Genomic DNA, 25,713 nt, shown 5'->3' on the forward strand with positions numbered 1-25,713 from the left:
AGCTCTGAATATCCGTGGCACGTTGGTCAGAGCTCTCTTCCGCGCAGTCAGAGCTGCTCCCTTCTGCACATTCGCAGCGCAGGTGCAGCACGTCGGTGAGAGCTGTCTCATCCGCACAAGCACAGCACATCGGAAAGAGCTGCTCTCTACTGAGCATTCGTGGCACGTCGGTCACTGCTCAATTATATAGCTGATGGTTAGGTAAGGGGTGCTTTTGGGAGGTTGGGAATGCATGATGAGTATTTCCATTATTTCCTCTGGAAAAAATAGTCTTGACGTACAACTAATCTGAGTTACAAACTCAATACCAGAGGGCTGGTTGTAAGTCAAGGGTCCACTGTATTTCTACCTTAAGCAAGCATGCACACAGTGCACTTTCTTCTTGGGTTCTATCTGAGAAGGTTGTTTGCTAGACTACCTCAGCTCTGCCAGCCTGTCTTGCACTATCAAAACCACAGGGACCAGACTACCTCTGCTCTGCCATCATGTCTTGCACCTATCAACTTTCTGCCACTCTGCTTGCTGCCATACACCAGATGATTCTACTCCTTGTGGTGTTCTTGCCATTATCATGGTTCCTCAGTGTGTTGATGCTAGTCTTTCTGCTGCTTTGTCCCTTTATCGGCACCTTGTGGTTTTTTCTGACACCCTTTCTGCTTGCTGTGTTCCCCCTTCATTGTGCTGTAGGATGTTGATGCCACTTGCTTGCCACTTTGCCTGTCGGGCTGCCTTCGAGGGTACATGCAACTTATCAGTGCTCTCTTTTGAAGCTGTGGTGTGTTTTTGACACTCTTGCTGCTGCTTTGTACCTCTGTTAAAGCACTCTTGCCACTCCTGGTACCCCTTTGCCCCTTTACAATGCCTTAGGCTATTCATACCACTTTGGTGCCACTTTGCCACAGTCTAAGTACCTTGGAGCTCTTTTTTCATTCTGATGATTGCTCCCCAGAAGTTTCATCAGAATTGATAAGAAAACCCCAATTCTGCAGCCAAAAATAGGCTGCAAATACTTCCCCCATTGACTTTAATGGCAAAATGAAAAACGAATGACACTAATAAACGAATTGGTTTTCCCCCCTATGAAACAAATTTGGGTCCCAGCGAAACAAAAAACGAAATGAAACGAATTTTTTCCTTCTGCACATCCCTATGACCCCTTCCTATACTCTCACTGCCTCTTTTATTCCCTTATTCGTACCGCTTCGCTTTTAGTTAGAACCCATATTACTCATCCCTCTTCCCCAGGATGTGATTGTCTGCTTGCCCAAAACTATGAAACCCCAAAGTGTAAGATAACACAAACACTAATAATGATCTCATTTTGAAAATATAGATGTGTGACCAAAGGCTCAAATATATCAAAGAATATGATCATCATAAAGCACAGATATAAGCACACTAAGGGATGCTTTATAACTTCAACTTTGTGCTGGAAGTTTTAATCATCAGTCATTCATGATTTGGACATAGGTATGCCCATACCTTTTGCTTATTTTTCAAGATTTTTTCAGTTGCAAATCAAACATCAAGAGATTTTTGTTTTCCAGTTTTGTGACCATAAAAAAAAAAACCCAACAACAACTCTTTTGCATGCTAATTTTTGCACTGGGATAAGGAACACTTCTCAAACATAAATTTTCAAAAGAAAAAAAATCAATGTGTGTATGATGAAATGTCCCGGATGTTTCAAAATAACCTTCTTAATCAACCCGATATTTCAATGTTTCTGAAGGATCATTCCTCCCTTCTTCAGGGGCAAATGCAAACACACTGATAAAGTATAACCCAGTATTTGCCATGGAGAAATTAATGAGATTCAAGGCAGCAGTATGCGTGAGGGGTATTCCTTTAATTTCAGAGAAATTTAAATAAGCAGACTAGGAGGGAACTTCCCTATACCCCTACCTAACCTTCTTCCCTCTTTCCCTCTCCTCCTTGCCCCATAAACCTAACAACTATAGCCAAATGTTTTATTTTAGTATTTACTGCTCCTCTGGAGTAGAAGAAATCTATGCGCGGACAGTGTCAAAAGGCGCTGTCCCAGCCCGCCTGCCCCCCCGCCCCCCAATACTCCACCCCCCGGCCCACCCCTTTGGAGAGGCCCGGCACTTCAGTGCATACCGGGGTTTACACGCATGGCCGGGCCCATTGTAAAATGCGCACGCTGTGCGCAAGGCCCAGCCACGTGTGTAAACTCCGAAATTTACACGCATAGCCAATTTAAAATTTACTTGCTAATGTAGGGTTTGCAAGGGATCGGTGGGCCAGAAGAAAGGTCTTGATAGGCCAGATTTGGCCCGCAGGCCGTTTTTTGCCCACCACTGGCTTAAGAGTATTGCCACCCCTACCACCATGATCACTGAAGCTAGAGTCTGCCGTCTCCTTCCTAGCAGCCTCCACAACCACTCAAACTGCTTCCCTCACTGAATGCTTGGGAGAGACTTGACTGCCTGACAGAGAGGTGGAAAGAGCCATAGGTAGGAGATATTTTTTTTTATGTGATGAGCAATGTTATGTTGAGTCCAATGAACCTCCACCACTACTACTAATAGTGGTGGTATTTTTTTGTTAAGTCTTACGGGCAGTGTGTTATGGTCTCATAACACAAACTTGAGTGTATTTTTGAAGGGGCATGCTATGTGAAAAGTGGGTTGGATGTAAATAATGGGGTGTGTGGACTCCCATCCTTGACATTTTTTTTTTTTAATAGACATTTGATATTTTGCCTTTTCCCAAGATTATCCTCAAGGCAGATTACAACAAATTTTAATTCAAACAGTCACAGTATATTGGTCAAGGATCATTTACAATTACAACTGAATCAAGTTTAGTGTTAGAATATTATTATTACTGAATGGGGGTTAGGTTTAATATTTAAAGCTTCCTCACTATTACAGAATTGTTCAGTAAGCTACCTTTCTTATGTTTTTGTGTATGCTTGTTTTTCATTATATATTTAGTTTTTATGAATGTTATTTTATATGTTGCCTAGGCCTTTATTGTGTTAGGCACATAATAAATTTTAATAAATGTGAAAAAAAATATTTATATTGAGAAAGCAGGGGTGTATAATTTAAAGTTCTTACTCAAAAGTTAAGGTAGTCAGAAAGATGAAGAATCTCTTGAATAATGTAAGGGATAGGCCTGGCCAAAAAGACTTGCCTTAGCTTCTGAAAGTGAGATAACACGACTCAAGGTGTAGGGGTAGAAATACTGCATTTCAAATTTTGGTGCATAACAGCTCAAAGGACAAAGTCTTGTACAGGTCAGTCTGGCAGAAGCTAGAGCAGGGGAAGACAGAAGAATAATTTGGGAGGATTGGAATTATCTTGTAAAAGTGTAGAATAAAAGAAGTTGGGAAAGATATTCAGGAGCCTGTTTATTAATGCACTTAAAAATGAGGCAGAAGGTTTTGAATTTTATCCTACTTTCAACTGGAATTCAGTGAAGTTAAAGTGGTATTGGCCTTCTGTGGCCTATTGCTTTGGCCCCTACCAAAAATATAGTGGCTGTATTCTGCAGGAGCAGGATGTGCGGCATACTCATTGTGAAATGTCATTAAATAGAACGCTGCGCATGGGTCACAGTAGCAAGGTTGTGTTTATCAAAACAGTTGCACATTTGGTGAATAAGAGCAGATGAGAAAAGGTGATTTTTACCAACTTATGGATATGAGTTTCTATCATGAGGTTTTCATACCTTAGGAATATGAATTTCTATCACAAAGTTTTGATTGAGTTGAACCTATATGCTTCACACTGACTTCTTAGGATATAAGGGCATACCTGACAGGGAAGGTAAAGATAACAGAGGATGACCTTGACAGCTGAGCCAGATGAGTTCCAATTAAGAGGGATTTAATTTGTATTTGTGGTTGCTAAGCCACTGGGCTACTGCTATAAGACAATCATTGAGACTGGCAATAGTTGTGTTCCAATCCAATTCGGATGCAGAGCTGGATGTCATCTGCAAATAAGTGGCATTCAATGCTGAAGGACTGAATGAGGTAACAGACTAGATGAATGTAGATAATGAAAAGGATTGGCCAGAGGATCGAGCCCCAAGGTTCTCCACAGGTGAGATCTCTTGGATTGGATAGTTTGTTGGCCCATGCAACAGATTCTGTTAGTCAGAAATGATGCAAACCATCTGAGAACAGTGAGTGTAATGCTGATGTCCCCTAAATGTTCAATCAAAGGCAGCAGAAAGATCTAATAGGACTAGGATAGATTCACCACCTGGTCTGCATGAAGATGGATACTATTAGTAATAGCCAACAGAATGGATTTTGTTCCATGGCCTTTTCTCAAGTCATACTGGTATAGGATGTCCTCTTCTAGGAAGTCTAAGAGTTGAAGGTAAACTACTTTTTCCACTAACTTGGATTAAAAAGGGAAGGCTGGAGAATGGATGATTGATGTCCATTTTCATATCAAAACCTAGATTTTTCAAGATAGATATGATGACCATCTTTTTAAGTGAGCATGATAGGAAGCTTTGGGTTACAATGGAATTTATTATGGTGGTTAGCCAGGGGGCTAGGTCATGTTTGAGGTTACCAATGAATCTAGAGAATAGGGTTTAAAGGACTGAAGACTCAAGAGACTGACTGATTTTCTACAGGATCTTCTCCACCTCTTGTGGAAAGATCATCCTGAAATCAGACAGTGTGAAGCTGTCTGGGGAAAGTTAAGTTGATCCAGCTGAGACTGGAAGAGGCAGTAAAAGTATTAAGGCAATATGGGCCAGAGTTGAGTGAGGGAGAGGCATCAAAGGAGGAAGAAGAGTTTGGCTTTTTTCCATGAAGAATTGTGAAGTCTTCTACTGTATGGTCTCTGTGGTGGTAGATGGTATTTGTGACTCAGGTTTGGAGAGTTTCTGTATCAGTTTGAAAAGTTTACCTGGATAATTCACAGATGTATTTATTTATTTAAAATCTTTTCTATACCGTCGTTAAGCGGGTGCCATCACAACAGTTCACAATAGGGCACATAACTATATGTTGTATAAAGTGTCTAGAATTCTAACAATTAAACAGGAGCCATCAAAATACTGTAACAGTTTCATAATAAATATTATTTGGTGGGTGTTATAAGTCATGTCCAGTTTTCTCTGTCTCAGCTATAAGATAAAGTACTACTTAACTTTAGTTCTTTGTTGTTTAAAAAATAAAAAAGGAAAGGAATTAGAATATAAAAATGAGAAACACACGCATTGAGAAAAAAAGGTGTGTGTGTGGGAGTTTGACTGACCGCTACCAACATTTCCCTGGGTTCTCCTCTCAATTCTCTTTGTGGTATGCTTGTTTAAATAGCCATGTTTTTAAACTTTTTCTGAAGGTTTTGATGTTTCTTTGCAATCTGATTTCTAAAGGCATATTGTTCCATAGGGCCCTATCCCTTACTTGAATTAATCTGGCCATCTTAACTGAGGGAATAGTTAGCAGTGCTTTGTTTGCTGATCTCAGGTTTCTGTGGGGGGTATGTACGCGGAGGGCTGTGTTCAGCCACTCTGCTTTTTCGTCATGTATTAATTTATGTATGGTGCATAAAGTCTTGATTTGTATTCTTTGTTGAATGGGTAACCAGTGTAGTTCTATTAAAGTTTTGGTGATATGTTCTCTTTTAGTTCTAAGGGTGGTTTCTCTTTTATGCTTTTGTCATGCCCATTCGTTGACAGAATTGCTATTTGATAACAATATGACCTTTGTGGAACCAAGGAGATGTTTTGAAGTGTCTGGTAGGGTCGGATTTAAAGGTGATAGAATCTCAACAGCTGTGGTGAATTCACCATTCCATTGCAGGACTAGTTCTGGTGGTTCTGTGGTGGCAGTAGTTGGTATGATGAGCAGCTTGCTTATATTTTTGCTGGTAACAGTGGATAAAAATTTCTGGCTAAAGTCTGGGTGTAGGGACAAGAGGAGTTTGTATTTACCCAGGGTCCCAGAATCACTAAGATCACCCTGATCTCAGTATATTGACAGTAAATAGAAAAATATAGCAGTGTTTAGTGTTAAAATATTAAGGATTTAGTAAGGTTACTATATAATGGGGTTTAAAACAAAAAATACTTACAGGTTGACTTTTCTGCGGCACAGGACAAAGAAGTCATATAACAAACACACTCCAAGGACAGTGATTCCAGTTTCTTTCACCAGCATGGCGCAGGTCCCCAAAAGCAAACTAAGCAGCAGGAAGAAAGGAGAGGCAGTGGAAGGGAAATGTTCCCCAACAAAATGATGAGCCACACTCCTGCAAAGAAGAAAATGTACCTTTCAATGTTAATTGCAATGCTAGATTATTTCACATAAATGCCTTCAGATGCAGGTTTATGGCAAAAAAAAAAAAAAAAAAGCCCTATTTTCACAAGTGTTTCATTTTTGCCTAATCAAAGCCTTGCCATATTCAGTATAGTGCAAGAAATATCACAGGGCAAACCTAGATTTATATCAGCAATAACCGAGACATGGAAAAAATATTGAAATAACCATGCAAATGGAGAAATTATGTTAAATTATGTACATTAACTGAAATATATAAAATGTAAACAGAATGCTAATGAAAACATTTTATTTGGTATATAGAGGTTATTCATTAAACTAGAATATGAATTTTCAGCTTACTAGATGAAATAACACAATTTTCAGGATACAAAAGACCCTGAAGATCTTTTTCCTACAGGATAAGTAATGACTTTAAAGTGCTGTTAATGGACTACATTCTTTAATTTTTTATTTGATTTATGCAGGAAATATGTTGATATATTTCACATATAAACTGAATAATTTTAAACTTCTTTATTTGATTTGTTTGGGTTAAAAGCCCAAAATGCATCAAGCATACTATTTTATTTTACATCAGGATGTGTAGATACAGCACTGTATGTAAATACAGGACTCTGCAGCTATCACAACATATCTGCAAATTTTATCACCATTAAAAAGAACTCCCTCAAAAGTGTATGTAAATTACTACATATTACTTATAAAAATCCACTCATCTTCCACATTCTTTGAAAAAAAGCTGTAACCAGCATTTTACTGCAAACCCAGATCAAGTGTTAAATTGCAGCATAACTCAGCATACTCGACACCAGTTATGTTTTAACATCTTCATCAGGGGCTTAAACACCGCTGAAATTTCAACATTAAAGTTATAATTACTTGCTGCTATACATGCATGTATCTGGACTGTAGGCTGAGAAAGCACAACTTTTATTTCAAAAGCATCCAAATAAAGTTGGTTGTGCCTTCACAGGTTTATTAGAGCCTGCAGTCCAGATACATGCACATATAAGCAGCAAGTAATTATAACTTTAATGTAGAAATTTCAGTGGTGTTTAAGCCCCCGATGAAGATGTCAAAACACCGCCGGTTTTGACATCTTCAAATCACAGTAGTGATTCTTAGTGACTGATATTTTGTTTTGAGGGTGCTTCCTTTTTTCTTTATCTAAATTCTGATACCAGGCATCCTCTCAATAATGGTCTATAAAATAACACACAGCAACCCAACCTTTTTCACTACATGATTTCATGCGCTATTTAGCACCATTTACAGAACAGACTCCCATGAATCCTCAAGAAACATATTTGATGATGTTACGATGGTAAAGACTCACAAGCTTATAGCTAAAAAGTTTATATTACGCCAACATTTAGCACATCATTTTTTGTTTTCTTTAAATAAAAGTGTAATTTAAAACGTTTTGTGCATAAGTATGTTTCTAACATTATTGGGAATTTGATTCAAGAACAGTAGCAATAGTTAAATATTCATTTTCTAATAATTAAATAAATCCCATATGACATGTAGAAGTAAAACCAAATCATAAACACGGCAAATTAGCATGGGTACATACCTATTATAGGAAAGAAATGCCAGCAGAAATAGTAAACAGGCCAATACATCTGCTCTGCCTACAATACCAGTGACCTAAATAACAACACACACATAAAATATCAATAAAAATGATGTTAATTCTCCTCATTTTTGTTTTTTTAACATCTACTTAGACTGTAATCAACAGGGCTGTCAAAATCAATAGCAACATAACTATGCAATCAATTTGAAAACATTTTCTATTTAAGAATTTACATGACATTTCATACTACATTTTTAGACAAAAAACAAAAGCTTGCAATCTAGTTTGCTTGCGCAATTTTAAATAGAACACCTTTTGAACCAGGATTAAATGAGGAAAGACTGTACAGAAAAAAAATCAGGTATGCAAACCCCTGTGCAAAAAGCACCAGGAAATTTCACCCAATTCTTAAAATTTGGCACTCGGGTAATGGGCCCACAACAGTTTTTACATACTTAGGCCTAGATTCATCATTTCGGCCGGAGGGAGAAAAAAGGGGCAGGGGAGCGCTAGTGTGTAGCCACCCGCATCTCGGCAGTGCGGTTTCATGTGCTGCGGTGCGGCCATGCGGCACACTATCACCCCCCCCATAGCGCCATGCTAAAAGGTGGTGCTATTTCCCGCGCTACTGCCGGTGATAACGTCCACCCCATTTCCCTAAACCCCTCCCAAACTGCTCCGTAACTCCACCCCTTCCCCTAATTTTAATTTTGCCGCGATAATGAGCTAACGCACTTTGGAAAATGACCCTATTATTTTTGTGCACATGTCTTTCTGTGCATTTTTTTTTAACCTTCCTACAAGGTTTCAGGAAATTAAACCCTGTGGAAAAATATGTGCCATTTTAAAACTGTACAAGCACATTGACTTAAAGGCTTTTTGTACTTTTTGCTTTGCCCAAATAATAAATCTAATGATTAATATGCAATCCAGCTAACATGGAAAGAACCTTTTTCCTTCACAGGGATATCAGATGACATACATCATATTCCACATATAGCAATATTTAATGGTCATTCTTGCTCTTGTTGCTACTCAAATTTTCTAGATTTACATACAGAATAGTAAAAACACACACAAAAAAGCTAGTGGATTTATGCTTAGCAACCAGCAAAAATGACAAAAACTATGATACTCTAAAATCTTTATGAAAACTGTTTAAATGGTGCCCGATGTAAACAGCCAAGCAAATCCAGCTGCAATTTAAACTATGTCCAAAGTATTAGTCCAGCATACCATCTTAAAATTAAACATCAACATTACTACATATACAAAATCTATTGTCAGAATGAACCAATACGTCAGACTGTGTGTTTAACATTGACTTTTGACTGTGCCAGGTGGTGTTCTGGGTTTATGTTTTGAAAAGACTTAGTAAAATACAGGGATGGTAACTTTCAAACCAGCGTGCGGGCACACATTGACATACATATGTTGACCTGTGCCCAGGGATGCATCCATTTTATAACATACATGCATGTTATAAAATATCCTGCTTGCACGCTCATATGCGCCATATTTTAAGTGGGCAAGCACCTGTGCATGAAAATGCCACTTCTACATGTAAATCAGGGGATTTTAAAAGGGGCATGCACCATCATTCCGAGTTTTATCAGTTCATCCCCAGGTTGCCCAGTTAAGAAATAAGTTTTCCAAACCTCTTTGGTTTATTAGCCTTCCCTTTTCCCAAGTTATCTCCAACCTTTAAAACCACGCAGATCTGCCTATTTTTCTTTTTTCTTTTTTTTTTTACTTACATAGCAGAAGTAAAGTTATGCGGTAGAGGGCCTTGGCACGCGTGCGTATTTATACACAAAGCTCAGCTTCATGCCCCAAAACAGCCATACCCTGCCCAGACCATGCCCATGTCCCTTTTTGAAAGCTTTTGAGATGCACGCACTGCAGGAGATATGTGCATATACAGGCGGCTTTTAAAATCTGCTCGGCATGCACAAGCCCAACACATTTGCGCATCCCCTAATTAATGTGCACCTCGGGCTTTTAAAATTCACCTTAATGTATGTTAAACAAAATAGCTCTTTATGTTTTTTCTGGATTATATATTAAAAGGTGATTCACTAAAGTGCTTTACTGTGCTACTGCATATTATTGTGTAATAAAATGTGTTAATAGTGATAGGCCCCATTTGAAAAACGAGAGCTGCGGTAAAGCACTTTAGTGAATCAGCCTGCAAGTTGCATAAAATACTGATAAATCAATTTAAATTTTGCCATTGCCTTCTAAAATGCACATTTGTTCATACTGGATATATACCACCTATATAAAAAAAGATCTAAGTGGTTTACAAAAATGCATACATAATTTCATAAGATAAACATATAAAAGATATATGAAACATATTCCACAAGATATACAAAGGTACATGCTTTTAATGCAGCCCATTACAGCCCAAGCTTATATAGCAGTTCTCCTTCAAAAACAACTATAAAGGTATTCAAAATGGAAAAACTGAGGTCTTACAATGTAATTTTGACAGAAACTAACATTGTCATTGTGCTCTGAGGATTCCTGAATTACAGGGTTCTTCATGGTTACAAAGTGCAGGATGACAAATTTGGGCTCTCTTATTCCTGGCACCACTAAGAAATGAAAAACATTAAAGGGGCCTAACAAATAATTTCCCTACATAAAAAAAATAGGGCAAAATGTTTTATAATTCAGAGGAGTCTCTAGAGATTACAAGAGAAAGAGAGAAAAGAAACAACTGAAAACAATGTAAGAGGATTTAACATCATACTTAAGAAATACATCACACACTTTCACATAGGATTTTATAATGTAAACCGTAGCGATGGAATTTTACTGTGCAACGGTATATAAAAACTGTACAAATAAATAAGTAACATAGTTTATATAATTTTCCTATTTGTATATAGGGTGTCATTTGTAACCCAGCTTTCTGGGATGATACTCTTCAACATTATGCAGCTCTATATGTTTTTATAGGTCAAAATGATTTCTTTGTAATGAAATATGCTTTGCTTTTGTACTTGTTAAAAATGTCCCACACATTGTGATATTGAATGAATGTGTCCTCTGTGTCATTTATGTAGTACAGCACATGTATGCGGTTACAATTTTTGTAGCTATCGTTTATATAGGACAGCACAGTGCTTGTTTAAAAAGTATCACTGCTGATGTATTGTATAGTCACAATCTATAATATGGGGTACATATTAAAAAACAGCGCATGTGCGTACTTTTGTGCGCGCACCAGGCGCAAACAAAAGTACGCTGGATTTCAATAGATACGCGCATAGCCGCGCATATCTGTTAAAATCCGGGGTCGGCGGGCACAAGGCTGCCCAAAATAGGCAGCCTGCGCCCGCCGAGCTGCACAGCCTGCCTCCATTCCCTCCGAGGAGGGAACGGAGGGAACTTTCCTTCCACACCCCCACACAACTTCCCCTCCCTTATCCCAGCCCTATCTAAACCCCCCCTACCTTTGTTGTACAAGTTACGCCTCCCCGAGGCGTGCGTAACTAGTGCGCGCCGGGCCGGCCGCCAGCACGCCATGATCCGGTCCGGGGGATGGTCTGGAGGCCGCGGCCACGCCCCTCGAATGCCCCCAATGTCGCGTCGGCCGCGACACGCCCCCGACACACCGGCCACGGCACGCCCCCCCGACACACCCCCTAGGAAAGCCCCAGGACTTATAGGCGTCCCGGGGCTTTGCTCGCGCCGGCAGCCTATGCAAGATAGGCTCGGCGCACACAGGGGGGGTTTGGAGTAGGTTTTCGGGGGTTACGCGCATAACCCTTTGAAAATGACCCCCATGTGACATACTATCGTAGCAATTTTCAAAAGCTATTTACTCGAGTAAAGTGCACTTACTTGAGTAAATCCTATGGACAATTCAATGGCATATATTGAAGCAATTTTGAAAAGCCCACTTACTTGAGTAAAGTGTATTTACTCGAGCAAAAACCAGTTTTGCTCGAGTAAATGCTTTTTAAAATCTACCCCCATGTGTTCATCTATTTTATGAAATTTGTTAAGTAATAATTTTATGTTATGTTCCCATATCACTATCTTTGCCGACTCCCAAAACAGTATGGGAGATGTTTGAGGTGCTGCATTACTAGCAAACTCCGCCCATTTTTCTCAGAACCTCAGATCATTGTACAAGTACTTAGAAAATTGCCATGCATGAGGCATATCTAGAGCTCGATACCCTTTCCAAGTCTATCCACACCAGGGCATAATCTGAAATTATGAGAGCCCCTATTCGGGCATTCAGCAGCCTAGAAAACATATCCCTCCTGGAGAGAATGTAGTCTATCCGAGATTGTGTGTTGTGAGCCCTAGATACATGGGCATAACTTCTCTCCCCATGGTGAAGATCTCTCTACACATCCACTAAATTTAGATTTTTACAGAGATAATCTATACCCTTCCCCAAGAATGTCATATGGCCCCCTGACAATGAGGAGCTAACTGCCTATCATGGACACAATTTAAATACCCTAACAAAATTGGGATAGTTGTATAGGGTAACAATAGATTAGCAATTTTGGCAAAGAAAGAGTGCTCGTAATTATTTGGAGCATAAACAATGCAATCTTACTTGCTACAAAACGAGCCTGGAGATTGTGTTTTTATGTACTGGGGTCCCCCTCCCAAATATTTTTAATCTTTATGCACAAACACAAAACAAAAAAAATATTTTCACTGCATACCTCAGCAATACTAGATGTTGACAATCTGCTGCCGATCACTTTAAACAAAAAGACCTTTTCCGTCAAACACATGGCTGAAATGGCAAACTGATGAAATTGCAAACTGACGAAGGTGGCCAAAATATCATTCAGCCCCAAGCTCAGGCAAGTTCTCTCATGCTTTAAATATCCAGCTGCCTTGCATCACCATCCTCATCCTTCTTCTTGCTAGGACCCCGATTCTTCCAGCCATGAGGCAAAAAATTCTTGTGCCTCCTTTGGAGAATCAAACACATGCAGGACATTCTGAAACGTTACTCTCCTTTGCTGGAAATTGCAAAGTTAAACGGATGCGATGCTCCACCTGTTACGATCTCCCCTGTAGCTGCGCTACAGGAGGTATCTCACCTTCCCTCCGGAGGCCGCTCTGAAGCCAGGGCCTCGCCTGTGCACCATCCAGGACTTGCTCCAGGGCCTAGGAGGCCTAGCTGTTCCTGAGGCCTACCTGAGGCTTGCTTGGCTGCGTTTGGCCACGCCCTTCTCCCTAGGGGCCAGCCTGCAGCTCTCCACCTCAGTTATAGGGCCAGCGAGGGGCGATCCGGGTAAACTCCTCCCAGGGAGTTGCCTACAGCCTGCAGTATAAAAGGACTCTCATTTCACTTCCTACTTGCCTTCGGATTGGCTTTACACATTGCTGTGTCCTGTCTGCTGATCCAGGTCCTCCATGGTCGTCCATGCTTTGATGGCTCCCTGTCCTGACCTGTCTCTGAAGTTGCCTTGATGTCTATTCCTGTTGTTGCCTGATGTCTGTTCCTGATCCGGTTCCTGATCCAGTTCCGGTTGTTCTGCCCTATGTCTTCGTCTGGCTCCTGAGCCTTCTGTCCTGTTGGGCCCTGGTGTGGCCAACAGGAGGGATTCGTCCCTGTGCTCTGGAGCTTCCCTTCCTGCCAGCCGATGGGGCTTCGGATGTCATTGGTCCCAGCATCGGAGTTCCTTCTCGCCTGGATCTTCCCTGCGCTCTCCCGCTCTCAGCGTGGTCCGCGACCAGCCTTCCTGGGCTGTGTAGGGCGCGTATGGGACGGGGTGGTCCGCGACTCAGTCCCGCGGGTGGGCTGAGTAGGGCGCCCTGAGGGACAGTGCCCATGTCTCCTCCCTGCCCTTGCCTCTGATGTCGCTGCACCAGCCCTTGTCTACGATGTCTTCCGTGTACTAAGGACTCTGTCTGCCCTCGTCCTCTGTCCGGCCTGCCGCCCCTTTGCCGTTACCCAGCGGCAGGTCTGAAAGGGCTTGGAACAGTCGGAGGACCATTCATCAACCAACATTGCGTTGCTGGTTGCCATGGGCGTGCAGGTCTGGCTGAGGGTCAGACTCCGCTCCTTAACCCCTGCTTCAGTACCCGCCTAGCTCACCATGCCTGCACTGGCTCACCTCCCACAGTGTGGCTGGGGCTCCTCCCTAGCTCTCGCCGTGGCTCAAGGGCTCACACCACCTGCTCTAGAGACGGCCGTGCTCCTCGCGCCTACGATAGTACCCGAGTGCCTCCAAACCCTCGGCCCGTCAGCGGCGTGGCGGACGTGCCCGTAACACCACCGACAGAGCACAACAGTGCAAAGGCCTGACACAGAGTACAGACATCAGCCAAATAGTCAGCAAAGAGCAGCACCCTGAACCCTTCAAATTTCAAATGTCCTTCCTTCTGGTAGCTTTTCAAAATTTCATCTTTACGGTAGAAGTTCAGAAGAGCGATTATAGGTCTAGGTTTGTTTTGACCTGCATTGCGAGTTCCGAAATAGTGCGCACGTTCCACATGCAGGCTTCTCCACCTTGTCAGATGGGCTTAAGGCCTGCGGTAACTGTTTCTCAATCACCTCCCTGAGGACGCGATCTGCAATATTTTCTGGCAGCCTTATGAACCGTAGATTGCTCCTGCGCAATCTATTCTTTTCGCTCCAATCTTGCCACCGCTGCTTTTACCGCCTTCAGTTCCTGTTCTAGCATCCTAATGCACTCATCAACCCCCATGAAGTGAGATTCTACTTCCACTGTTCTCTTTAGCCCAAATTTTAAAAATCTCACGCGCGTAAAATCTAGGGGATATGCGCATGGCCGGACCGAGCACATTTTAGAAATAGCCCAGCCACGCGAGTATCTCCCGGTACGCGCAGAAGTGCCAGGCCATCGAAAAGGGGTGGGTCGGGGCAGACAGGACAGCAGCCATTAGGCCCTGTCCCGGGGAAGTATGTGCGCTGAAGTTACTTCTGCTCAGAAGGAGCAATATGTAATAAAACAAAAAAATTTGGACTAGCTAGGTAGGGGTTAGGGGTCGGGGAGGAGAGGAGAGGAGAGGGGAAAAGGTAGGAAGGGTAGTTAGCGGGATAGGGAAGTTCCCTCCCAGTCCACTTACTAACCGGAGCAAACTGGGAGGGAACTGGGAAAACCCTACTTGCATCGCCATACATATTTTCGAAAACACTTGCAGGCATCCATGTGCGCGCGGTTCCCGGCACGCGCACATGGAAGCGGCTATTTTATAACATAAGCGCATCGGCATGCATATGTTATAAAATGATTCACGCATGCACATGCGCTTGGACATTAAAATTCAGCACGCATGTGTGCACGGGAATCGTATTTTATAACATATGTGTGCTGACGCATGCATTTATAAAATAGCCTCGTCCTTGTGCACGCGCTGGGAACCACATGCACAAGGACGCCGGCACGTTTTCAAAAATCGACCCCTTTGTGTTTTCCATAAGTAAGGAATGTAATGCATCAAATCTCTCATGGAGTTTCCCCATTTTATCATCCAAAACTGCTAAAACTGAATTCGCAATATTGCCATTATCTGCTTGTGGGGACAGCGGGTTACTCACAGTGTCGGCCATTTTGTGCTGCACCGGCTTGCTCTTTACCTTACATACTGCGCCGGATTTTAAAAGCCCTGCGTGCGTAAATCTGGCCGGATTTAAGCATGCGGGACACTTGCGCGCCCGCGTGCCTATTTTGCATAGGCCGCCGGCGCGTGTAAGTCCCGGGGCTTCGTAAAAGGGGTGGGAGGGGCGTGTCCGGGGGTCAGGGGGCAGTTCGGGGCGGGACCGGGGCGTGGTGCCGGCCCAGGGGCGTGGTTGAGGCCTCCGGACCAGCCCCCGGGTCGGGTGATGGCGCGCTAGCAGCCCGCAAATTTACACCTGCTTCCAGCAGGTGTAAATCTGCCAACAAAGGTGGGGGGGTTTAGATAGGGGAAGGGCGGGGAAGGTGATGGGAGGAGGAAGAAAAGTTCCCTCCGAGGCCGCTCCGATTTCGGAGCGGCCTCGGAGGGAACAGGCAGCACATGCCGGGCTCGGCGCGCGCAGTTTGCACAAATGTCCACCCCTTTGCACGTGCCGACCCCGGATTTTATAAGATACGTGTGGCTACGCGCGTATCTTATAAAATCCAGCGTACTTTTGTTCACAACTGGTGCAACAAAAGTACGCGCGTGTAAATTTATAAAATCTACCCCACTGTTTTTGTCACCATCCAGCTCCCAAATTCAAGCTTACCAAAACAAGCTCACCTCCGCTGTCTTATAGTATTTCTTTTATGGTTTAGTTCATATATTAAAAGCCACGATGTTCTGAGATTAAGGGAGTCGGGCCCCGAAGCAAAGGAGACACGTCCACATGCTCACATCACACGACCTCATCTAGATCAAACTTTAAAGTGTACATGTGCAGACCAGTAAACTGTATATATGTATAATGCACAATCTGAATATGGAACTTCTCACAAGAAACAGAAGCTGTAGGAGTAATACAGCAGGAAATGCCTTGGCTTTGATCTCATCAAATCAATGTAAAGCAAAGTGATAATCAGTTGATAACTATTTATTATAGAATAAAAAGTTCATTTCACTAACACAAAATATTTCAGCTATCTTTAAAAAAAAATACATAAATAAAACAGTCTCAAAAGTTTATTTTATTGTTCTATTTCTTGGCCACCTATCCAGTCAGTCTCTAGACAAACTACAATACATTAATCTAAAGGGGTAATTTTCAAAAGGATTTGTGTGCTTAAAACTGGGTTTTATGCATGTAAATGACCTTTAAGCTCATAAATGGACTTTTGAAAATGACTACAATATGTGCTTTTACCTACACAAATCTTTTGAAAACTACCCCAATAAAATCTAAGCTACAAAAACAAACTTTTTACAAATATAACAAAACATAAATAGACAAAACAGCATTTGTTAATTTAACAAATAATAAATCAATAAATTAAAAGTAACATTGACAGAGCAATGTGTTTTGGTAAATTCTGTGTTGATCCAATAAAAGGTTTCTCAGTCTAAAAAGAATTCAAATTTAGGAAAATTGCTTTAAGGGAGTGTATGTATTTTGCCACAACTGGCTACTTCATTAATAGTACTTCTTTCTACAGTGAGTAAATTATGGTGTGTATCTTTTCGAATGTACTGTTATGTCTCTTAAATATTCTTATTTTCTTCCCCTATACATAAAAGGCAATTATATATACTTACAGCCTCTGTGTGGATGGGATGCACAGCAAAGAGCAGAGCTGTGACAAAAGCAAGCCAGTTGTCCTGGAACACGATTCTGTCACAAGTGTACATCACCAAAAACGTTACCAAGCAGTGTAATATTACGTTCAACAAGTGGAAATAGAATGGGTTCATGTCAGCCAACAAAATGTTTAACCTGAAGGAAAACAAACAGAATCATATTAGATATAACTACAAAACCATGTGAAAGCACATAAAAGACCTATCATCCATATGTCATAAGAATACAAGAACATAAGATATGCCATACTGGGTCATACCAAGGATCCATCAAGCCCAGTACCCTGTTTCCAACAGTGACCAATCTGAGTCACAAGTACCTGGCAAGTACCCAAACATTAAACAGATCCCATGCCACTAATGCCAGCAACAAGCAGTGGCTATTCCTTATAGATAAATAGCAATTTACGGACTTCTTCTCCAGGAACTTATCCAAACCTTTTTTAAACCCAGCTACACAAACTGCCTTAACCACATCCTCTTGACAATGAATTCCAGAGCTTTATTGTACATTGAAAGAATTTTATCTGATTTGCTTTAAATGTGCTACTTGCTAACGTCATGGAGTGCCTCCTAGTCCTTGTATTATCCAAAAGAATAAATAACCATTTCACATTTACCTGTTCAAGACCTTTCATGATTTTGTAAACCTCTATCATATCTCCTCCCAGCCATTTCTTCAAGCTGAACAGCTTTCCTCATAGGGGAACCATTCCATGCCCTTCATCATTTTGGTCACTCTTTTCTGTACTTTTTCCAGTGCAACTATATCTTTTTTGAGATGAGGCGACCAGAATTACACACAGTATTCTAAGTGCGGTCTAACCATGGAGCGATACAGAGGCATTATGACATGCTCTGTTTTAATTTGCCATGTCCTTCCTAATTCCTAACATTGTTTACTTTTTTGAATGACAGTACATTGAAATTGTCAGCTCAGTGTGCTATCAACAATGATGCCTAGATCTTTTTCCTGGGTGGTAGCTCCTAATATTGAACCTAACATCGTGTAACTATTAGACTAATTTATTACACTGCTAGACAAAATGATTACAAAGTCACATCAAGGTAATCTGTGTTTATCTCGGTATCTTTACAGGTAAAATTAAAAAAAACCTCAAGAGGTACTCCGTTAAAAACTCATGCCTAGGTCTTATTCTTCAGACAAGCTGGGTAGGTTAGAGGGGATAAGCTGGTGTTAGACTACATATGGGAATTTATATGCTTATCTACCCAAAGTCTGAATTGGACAAACTAGACAGGCTTGTTACCTGCCATCAGCTACTAAGTTACCAGGGTCAATTTTCAAAAAAATGCTCCATGCCAAAATCTCAAAATTAAGACCCAAAAGTGGGAAGCAAGAAAAAATCAATATAGAAAATATAAAACTTGCTATCTGTAATTTCTCTATAAATTAAATGGTCCACCTTCATACGATACCAAATGCAAGGTTATCGTGCTGGTAAGCTCTGTTAGTTCTTTAGAGCATTGCAAATCATTAGGTGGCCGGGTATTGTGCTGCCAAAAATCTGGCAGATTTTCAACCAAATTTAGATCTTTTTTAATGAGTTAAGAGCACATTTGTACTCCACTGTCATACCTCACTGTGGTGGGTCACAATGGAGGATTACAACCATGTCTGCCATGCCACTCTGCACACTTACGGCCAAATTTTAAATCTGCCACTTGCGTAAAAATTGCCACTTGCGCGTGTGGCCGGGCCCTGCGCACATCTCGAGCATTTTCAAAAGGGTCGGGCCACGCCCGTAAGTGGCGATACGCGCACAAGTGCCGGGCCCTGAGAAAGGAGCGGGGCATGAAGGAGGCTGGCCAGTGGTCATTAGCCACTGTTCCAGGGAAGTGTGTGCTGGCGCCCGTAAATGACTTCTGCTCCCGAGGAGCAGCAAGTAATAAAATAGAAAAATTCAGGTAAGGAAGGTTAGGTTTAGGGGGTGGGGAGGAGAGGGGAAGGATGTCAGGCAGGGGGTTAGGGAACTGGGGGAAGGCCCAATTGTATCGCCGTGCAGACTTTGCAAAAATTCACACCCCCCTTGCGCGCACCGCCCGCACGGCCAACAAATTTCATGACATGCGCATGCATGTTATAAAATCGGCGCATATGTTTTAAAATCTACCCCTTTCTGTATATTCCTCACATTACTATGGTTCCCTCTAGTCTACAAAATGTGTTTTCCCATTAGTATTTCATCACTAAATATTCAGAATAAGGAAAAAAGGTACACACACTTAGTTGTACACAAAGGGGGATACAAGTATGTATGTATGTATGCATGCATGCATGCATTCTCTCCAATACAATGTACTATTTTGCTCAACTTTATTATGTAGCCTGCAATAAAAGTCACACACAGGTCTCAATATCATAACTAACTTAGGTGTGAGGTTCCTTAGATGCAGTGCTAGAATACTGGGGGTGCCCAAGCATCCACACTGCCAGCACTTATGCAGAGACACAATATCCAACAGAAAGTTATTATTTAGGTAGTTCATATCTTGGGGTTATGAATTGCATGTGTTGTGCATATTGTGGGCTGTTACCTGAAGTATTATATGCTAGTGCTTTTGATCTGTGTTAACCTAGAGGAATGCAGTGAAATTGATTTCAGTTCTTCCCTGCAAAATTTCAAGATTTTTGAATTGTGATTTTCCTGTATCATATAGAAGACAAAAGCCACAAAGCCATATGCAATGCTCTAAGATGGGACAGAAAAATGGCACAGAGATTTGTTCAGGTTTTCCTCAAGGTATTAAGAGAAATATGACTAGTACTGAGTGTTAATGACCAGCTAAGGTTTACTGTGGCAGGTGCCTTTATTTTTCTTTATTCAGTAGTCTTTCCCTTAGGTTAATTGCATGGCAATTGTTAAACATATATCCTTCATATATTTTCTGCATGAATAAGCTTTTATGGGACACATTCATACTTTATGCCTATGAGGGCATTGTGTTTTCCAAATCTGTTTCAAATATGAACTCTACTGCACAGCATTAAGAAGGCCAATGGCATTTTACGAATAAATATTCTTATAATAAATATTTTATGTATTTTTTTTTAATTTAGTAGGGTTCTTAGCCATATTGATAGTACCTATAAAAAGCTGGCCTGCAAGTTACCAAATTATTATCCAGTCTACAAAACCTAATGGGCTTGGGCTCCATTCACATATGTTTTTCATAAATGCTCAATATATGAACAGCTTATTTATTATTTAGAGGATTTTTAAATTGCCTTCCCAAACTTGACAAGGCTGCCCAAGGTGGTATAGAAAGCTAACATGTATACACAGTAAAAGTATAAAAATGTAATATAGCATCACCATAAAAGTACATTAGCCTAAAAACTACAGACCTAGGTCTGCTCCCCAAAGCTATGTTTCATTTTTTCAGGGTTGGATTCACAATAGTACTTTTCGTTTCTGTATTCTGAAAAGAATATTTTATAAGCAATTATTGAGCCAAAGAGCCTAGGCAAGTCTGTTTTACATAACATCTCTCAAGCCTACCCAGAAGCAAAGTCTGATACACCTACATTTCTGACAGAATTTTTACTTCAATGCATTCATCTAATTCTTGATTGCAGAGAGGTGAACTTTCAAACAATATGCTTGTAAAAAAATAGAACATGCATGCATAAAATTGTATTCACTATTTTAAAAACTGCAACATCCGAGCATATATTGGGGACTGAGTAAACTTATTCTTTTAAAATGTGCAGGCCAGGGGCATTGCAGGGAGGGGGCCAATCTTTATACACATACTTTGCTATTTTACAGGCTACCAAAATGACACGTTCAAGTCTTTATTTGCGTATATTTACTCCTGATCAATATCTGATGTAAATGATCATTAACATCTTAAAAGTGAAAAATGATTGGGTGCAGAATCTGGGCAAAATGGAGGGGGTGGGGGGAAATCAGGCTGCAGAACCAGGAGAGGCTTCACAAGATGGACTGGGAAAACTAGTAGATAATTTCATCACCGCGTGCATGTTACAAAACCCCGACTTATTTATTTACAAAATGTATATTCCGTACCATCCCAAATATGCACGTAAATGTCGATTTACTACGGGGGGGGGGGGGGGGGGGGGGGATAAATGTGCGAGACCTAGGGGTAACCTTAGACCATCAGCTTAACTTCAAAGACCACATCAACACAATCATAAAGGGTGGATTTTACAAACTCCATATCCTCAAAAAACTTAAACCATGACTTCACTCACAAGACTTCCGCACAGTCCTGCAAGAGACTTCATTATCAAAAATGGATTACTGCAACTCCTTGCTTCTAAGGCCTCCCCTATGCTACCATCAGACCCCGGCAAATGCTACAGAATGCCATGGCAAGAATCCTCACAAATACATGTAAATCCGAGCACATCACCCCCATACTGAAGGAACTCCACTGGCTGCCCATCTCCTCTCGAATCAAATACAAAACCCTTACCATTATCCACTCCTCACTGCACAATCACCATCATCCCTGGCTTGAGGACCCCATCCGCTTCCACTCCTCCAATCGTCCCACCAGAAGCACGCACTCCGGCACCCTCCACACCCCCTCTCTCAAATATGCCCACCACACCGCCACCAGGGAAAGAGCCTTATCCATTGCAGGACCGTCCCTCTGAAACTCGATGCCAGCTGAACTCAGTCAAGAACCATGCATTAGGAAGTTCAAAACAGGGGTTAAAACCTGGTTCTTTAAACTGGCCTACCCTGACATGGATCCTACTTAGCCCCTGTCACTCCCACCCCTCCTCTCCCCCATAAGTTAATGCTCTCCAGTGTACATAGTGCCTATTTTGTGATTACACTTATATACATAGATGTATAACTCTACATTAATTTGTACAAAGTTAACCGTAGTGCCTTTCGCCTAGTGCGCACTCTACGATGTTGTAATGTTAATCTCTCTGTTGGCCCCCTTCCGCCACTGGTCCTTCCCCCTTGCCTTGTTTTCTTCCTGCTTCTCCCTTCTCCTTCCAACTGCTCCCTCTTTTCCCCCCACCCTTGTTGTATGTATTCTTTGCCTTTCTGTTACATTGTAAACCGGCATGATGTACTTACGAATGTCAGTACATTTAAAAGCTTATAAATAAAAAATAAACAAGTGATGCTACTTAGCTGCATAAATCTGAATTTATCCAAATAAGTGCCACTACTTTTCCCAGATGTCTGAACTTGTGCGGGTTGCATTTTTTTTTTTTATATATGTGAAATCGTATTTTATCACCTGTGCATATCATTTTCGTGGTTATAAAATACAGTAGTAAATTCACGTGTGCCCACATACATGGGCGTATGCGAGCGGTTTTGAAAATTACGCTCAGACATTTTAACAGCTTGATCCACCCAAATTCAGACAAATATTTGTACACACATACCAGTGTTTCATGTGTTTTAAATGACTTTGAAAATTGCTCCCTATTTGTTCAATCCCCACAGTTAGAAATGACCAAAATCAAAGGGCCGGATTTTAATATCTATTGTGCAGCTTCAGCAAGTAAACATCCAGCTAGTCATCCCATGAAAGCATTGCAACACTAAAGGGATATCCCTTGAGGGTCCTATTCACCTTATAATATAAAGGCTTTGGGGCAAATTTTAAAGGCCCTATGCACATAAATCCAGCTGGATTTACGCGCACAGGGGGGGGTTACACGCGTGCGCAAAGCCTATTTTGCATAGGCCCGGTGATGCACACAAGCCCCGGGACGCGTATATGTCCCGGCGCTTGAAAAAAGGGGTGGGGCCAGAGGCCTCCCTAGGGCCACTCGGCCGGCACGCGCAACCTATGCCTGCACAAGGCAGGCACAACTTGCTAAATAAAGGTATGGGAGGGTTTTTAGGTAGGGCTGGGGGGCGGAAAGAAAGTTCCCTCCGAGGCCGCTCCAATTTCGGCCGACCCCGGATTTTATAACATGCGTGTGGCTGCGCGCGCATGTTTTAAAATCAGGCGTAGATTTGTGCGCACCAGGTTGCGCGCACAAATCTATGCCTGCGTGTAGATATTAAAATCCGGCCCTTTGATTTTGGTCATTTCTAACTGTGGGGAGCAATTTTCAAAGTCATTTAAAACACATGAAACACTGGTATGTGTGTATAAATGACTTGCTATAAAACTGACAAAGATTTGTGCACATTAAAGTATGTGCATTAATCTAATTTCACGCAAACTTTAATGTGTGCAAAAGATAAGAGTGATCCAGGGCAGTACAGTTGAGATTTAGACACATCCTTTTGCTTTTGAAAAGAATACATATAAATTAACAAATACAAATTATGCCCTGTAAAGAGCAGGTGTAACTCTGTGCATGTTAGTATAAGCACATGATTTTGAAGAATCTTCAAAACAAGCGTATGCACATATGTTTGCTTTAAAAATTGGTATAACTTGTGTGTTTTTTAAATACATAAGTTACAAGGGTTATTTTAAAAATTACCCCGGAGTAATATTGTAACACTGAGCATTATTAAGCACATTACACCGATTTTCAAAGTGGCCATAAATTTGCTTTGACAATTATCCTACGAAATCTACCTGCACAAGTTACACCTGCTAAATCGCCAACACAAATTTTCACAGAAAATTTACATGCATACTTTTTTTTTTTAAGTCCAAAATTATGCATACAAGTCCAAGCTCCTCCTCAGCTCTGTCCCCAGAAATGCCTCTGCTCAGTTCAGGTAAACATACACAGCAAAATCAGGGGGTCATTTACTAAGCTGCAATAGGAATTAATCGCACGATGAGCACCTAGAGCAGGGAAACCCGTGCAATATTGAAAGTACCTCATGTTCTTTTTTAAAAAATAATAGCTATTTGAATGGGCTGCTTTGCAAATACAAGCAAAGTAGCTCATACATATTAAATATATACAAATAAAATAACGCGGCTTGCCACAAACAGCACAAGCTGTGTTATTTCCCAGAAAGTTAAGTACAAATACGGAGTTGTAGCTAACTTTCCCCCAGAGCATCAGGACGCTAACATGCATTCCAATGCTCCTGGGCTGCTTCTTAAAGAACCATACCAGCCCAAAATAAACCTCCTTCCCCCACCCAGGGGTCTTATGAGACCTCCGCATCTAGAAATGGGCCAAAGGGCTCAAAATTAAAAAACAAAAACAAAAAAACAAGGTGCTTAAGTCACGTGGGGGTCTGCTCAATTTTGAAAAGGGAAGGCTTTGGGTGTCACTGTGCAACTTTTATTTCTTTCTTTTTTTTTTTTGTTTTATGCTGGGCCAACTCTAGAGTAGCAGAGGTTGAGGGGTTGTACACATTGGGGTGGGGTTAAGAACATAAGAACATAAGAAAATGCCATACTGGGTCAGACCAAGGGTCCATCAAGCCCAGCATCCTGTTTCCAACAGTGGCCAATCCAGGCCATAAGAACCTGGCAAGTACCCAAAAACTAAGTCTATTCCATGCTACCATTGGTAATGGCAAAGCCTTTAGGGCTTTTTTAGCCCTTTAAGAAGATATTGGCCCCAGGTGAAGGAAGCCAACATCGCACACATTTTATTTTTCCCCTCGCAGAATTTTTTCTCACAAGAAAATATATTGTGGGAAGCCACTACAGTATTTTACTATGGAGAGGAAAAATACCGCGGGAAGGCTCTCCTAGTGTTGTTTTTCCATGGCCCACATTATATTTTCCTTCCCATGGTAAAGTACTGTGGGATACTAAATGACCCCCTCAGACTGAAAGCCCTCTGGAGACAGGGAAATAAATACCTATAGAACCTGAAAGAGAGAATATAAATCAAATAAAGACCTACGCACATGTTTATTCATATCAGGAGGACAATTTTATAAAAGGGATGGACCCAGAAAGCAAATCGGAAGCCAATCCAAGGTTGCTGTGTAGCAGTAAAAAAAAAAAAAAAAAGTGGAGATCGGTGTGTAAAAAAAAGACCTTTATTGAAAAATTGTCCGACTCTGGCCGAGTTTCGCTCTTTGTCAAGAGCTGCTACTAAAATTGAAAATCAAATTAAATATAAGATTAAACACACATATATAAAAAAACGGATTAAAACTTAAATGAACAACATATAAAGATGTTAACATCACAAACTACTGAAATCATAGACTGTGCTACGGTACATGAAACATATATGTGTGTAGACATCATGATGGTGTATGAGAGAACACAAAAATGCTTAGTTCAAACTGACCAAAGTAGTATGTGAACAAATCACATGATATTAAGTCCTTAAATTATAAAAGAGTGGCTAATCAAATGGTAAAATTAACAAAACAGCAGAAGTAGATATAGATGTACTGGAGAGGACAACTTGGTGTTAATGTGAGACATATCAACAGATGAGAGAAACATTACAATTAAAAAAATGAAAATAAAATAAAAATCACAAGACAAAGGAGTATAGGAAGAAATGCTTACTGCACATCTGCAGAATAGACAGTACGAAGTATTACTCCCGCTCTGTCTATTGAGCTGTGTGATTATGACATCTGTGCTCAATGTGTTCCAACTTGAAAGACAGAGATAAAAAATTAAAGATAAAAAATAGGGATTAAAAGGTAAAATATATAATAAAATAATATATAAAAAATAA

General features: G+C 41.1%; 1 protein-coding gene across 3 annotated transcripts in view; it reads right to left on the reverse strand.

Annotated features, from left to right (window-relative positions):
• The window catches only part of TMTC1 (transmembrane O-mannosyltransferase targeting cadherins 1), a 717,359-nt gene that overhangs the window by 666,098 nt on the left and 25,548 nt on the right, over window positions 1–25,713 (reverse strand). For all 3 annotated transcript variants that reach the window (XR_003856434.1, XM_029599999.1, XM_029599998.1), the window contains exons 2-4: window positions 17,070–17,247; window positions 7,860–7,933; window positions 6,075–6,251 (exon numbers count right to left, since the gene is read on the reverse strand). Coding sequence is in view for 2 of the 3 variants with exons in the window: in XM_029599999.1 (XP_029455859.1) it covers window positions 6,075–6,251; window positions 7,860–7,933; window positions 17,070–17,247 (429 nt within the window). In the remaining variant the exon portion in view is untranslated. The remainder of the gene's footprint in view (window positions 1–6,074; window positions 6,252–7,859; window positions 7,934–17,069; window positions 17,248–25,713) is intronic.

This window comes from Rhinatrema bivittatum, chromosome 4, assembly GCF_901001135.1.
Source record: "Rhinatrema bivittatum chromosome 4, aRhiBiv1.1, whole genome shotgun sequence".
Classification (NCBI taxonomy): domain Eukaryota; kingdom Metazoa; phylum Chordata; class Amphibia; order Gymnophiona; family Rhinatrematidae; genus Rhinatrema; species Rhinatrema bivittatum.